General features: G+C 39.0%; 1 protein-coding gene across 1 annotated transcript; it reads right to left on the bottom strand.

Annotated features, from left to right (window-relative positions):
• Window positions 1-244: 244 nt before the first annotated feature.
• Window positions 245-691, bottom strand: LOC138346189 (uncharacterized). Its single transcript, XM_069294746.1, has one exon. The coding sequence runs from the start codon at window positions 689-691 to the stop codon at window positions 245-247; it is 447 nt and encodes a 148-aa protein (XP_069150847.1).
• Window positions 692-2,579: the final 1,888 nt, after the last annotated feature.

The following is a 2,579-nucleotide window of genomic DNA, read 5'->3' as shown; positions in this document are numbered from 1 at the left end:
TAGTCTTGAGCACCAAGAAGCGAGAAGTCTTAATCATCTTATCAACTATCACCGAAATAGAGTCATGCTGACTGCGAGTACGCGGTAATCATGTGATGAAGTTTATATGTATCACATCCCACTTCACAGTAGGAAAATTGATCTCTTGAGTCATACCCCGTGGTTTCTGATGTTCTACATTGACTTGCTGGCAATTAGGGCACTTACTCACAAAGTCTGCTATATCCCTCTTCATGTCATTCCACTAATAGACTTCTTGCAGATCGCGGTATATCTTAGTGGAACCTGAATGAATAGAATATCGAGAGTAATGGGATTCTGCAAGAATATGTTGCGTCCACTCGCCAACATTAAGAATACACAATCTACCCTTGTAGTGAAGTACACCATCTATCCCTTGGGAGAAAACCTCTACTCTTTGATTATGGACTGCACCTTTAAGTTCAAGCAAGATTGGATCACTGTCTTTCTTCTCCTTAACCTCTACTACCAAAGACGATTCTGTCTCATTTTGAACTGTTACACCACTGTCTGATATGCTCATAAGGCGAACTCCTACGCGAGCAAGCCTGTGAACATTCTTCACTATATCCTTTGTTTCTTCCTTAACATGGGCTACACTACCCATATATAATCTACTAAAAGCATCGGCTACTACATTCACCTTACCAGTATGATAATGCACACTCATATCGTAATCCTTAAGGAACTCAAGCCATCTCCTCTGGCGAAGATTCAACTCTTTCTAGGTTAACACATACTGAAGGCTCTTATGATCGGTGAACACATCTACATGGACACCATACAAATAGTGTCTCCATATATTGATTGCAAACACCACGATGTAAGATCGAGGTCATGTGTTGGATAGTTCTTCCCATGCGCCTTAAGATGTGTAGAGGCATAAGCTATCACATTACCTCGCTGCATAAACACACAACCTAGGCCAACTATGGATGCATCACAATAGATCACATAACCATCTGAACCCTCTGGTAGAGTCAAGAAAGGAGTTGTAGTCAATCTAGTTTTCAATTCTGCGAAGCTTTCCTCACAATCATCTGAACAATGGAACTTGACCATCTTCTGAGTCAACCTAGTCAATGGTGAGGCTATGGATGGATCTTTCCACAAACCTTCTATAATAAGCTGCTAGAGCTAAGAAACTTCTTATATCTGTAGCAAAGGTAGGTCTGGGCCACTGTTTCACTGCTTATATCTTCTATGAATCCACTCGGATCCCTTGGCTAGATACAATGTGACCAAGAAAAGAAACAGATTGCAACTAAAACTCACATTTACTAAATTTAGCGAATAATTGGCGATCGTTGAGAGTCTGCAAAGCAACTCTCAAATGACTTAGATGTTGTTCCTCACTCCTAGAGTAAATGAGGATATCATCAATAAAGATGACGAACAAGTCTAGGTACTTTTTGAAAACTCCTTTCATCAAATCAATGAAAGCTGCAGGAGCATTAGTTAGTCCAAATGACATAACTACAAATTCATAATGACCATACCGAGTTCTGAAGGTTGTTTTTGGAATGTCACTCTCTTTGACTCTGAACTGATGATAACCTGATCTGAGGTCTATCTTTGAGAATGGATAGCCCTTGAAGTTGATCAAACAAATCACCAATAATGGGGATGGGATACTTATTCTTGATTGTGACCTTTTTCAACTGTCTATAGTCAATGCACATTCTGAGAGAACAATCATTCTGTTAGGTAGTGGAGCCTTATTAATTTTAGGTTTTCCTATTTATTCTCTATTTTAGGTTTTCCTATTTATTCTCTATTTTAGGTTTTCCTATTTATTCTCTATTTTAGGTTTTCCTATTTATTCTCTGTAAACAAAAATGCTGTGATTTATTAATATAAATATACCTCACCACCGTGGAAGTTTACTCACGGGGTTTTACCATGAACATTGGGTTTTCTCTTTCTCTTCTAGATCTCTCATCTCTTTCTCGTGAAGGTTCTTGTGTTCTTCATTCATCTAATGTGTGTGCGTGAATTCGATCCTAACAACTTGTATCACAGCTAAGGAGATTCAACACGATCACAGAAGATGGATAGTTCAAAGCTTGGAATCGAGAAGTTTGATGGATCCGATTTCAGTTTCTGGAAGATGCAGATTGAAGATTATATGTAGCAGAAAGATCTTTACGAACCGTTGACTGGGGTGAATCCGGAATCCATGACGGAGGATAAGTGGGAACTCAAGGATCGCCAGGCTCTAGGGTTGATTCGGTTGACTTTGTCAAGAAACATGGCGTTCAACATCATGAAGGAGAAGACTACGTCCGGTCTGTTGAAGTCACTGTCGAACATGTAAGAAAAACCATCGGCTATGAACAAGGTATATTTGATGCGTATATTGTTCAATTTACAGATGTCTGAAACTAGATCCGTTTCTGATCATATAAACGAGTTCAATATGATTGTGAGTCAACTCAATTTTGTGGATATTAATTTTGAAGATGAAATTAAGGCGTTGATTTTGATGTCATCTCTGCCCGAGTCTTGGGATACTTTTGTTGCTGCGATTAGTAGTTCCCATGGATCTGAGAAACTGA

The sequence above is a fragment of the Solanum lycopersicum genome, chromosome 1 (assembly GCF_036512215.1).
Source record: "Solanum lycopersicum chromosome 1, SLM_r2.1".
Taxonomy (NCBI): Eukaryota; Viridiplantae; Streptophyta; class Magnoliopsida; order Solanales; family Solanaceae; genus Solanum; species Solanum lycopersicum.
The sequence above is the reverse complement of the archived record's forward strand: the minus strand, read 5'-3'. Positions and strand labels throughout refer to the sequence as shown.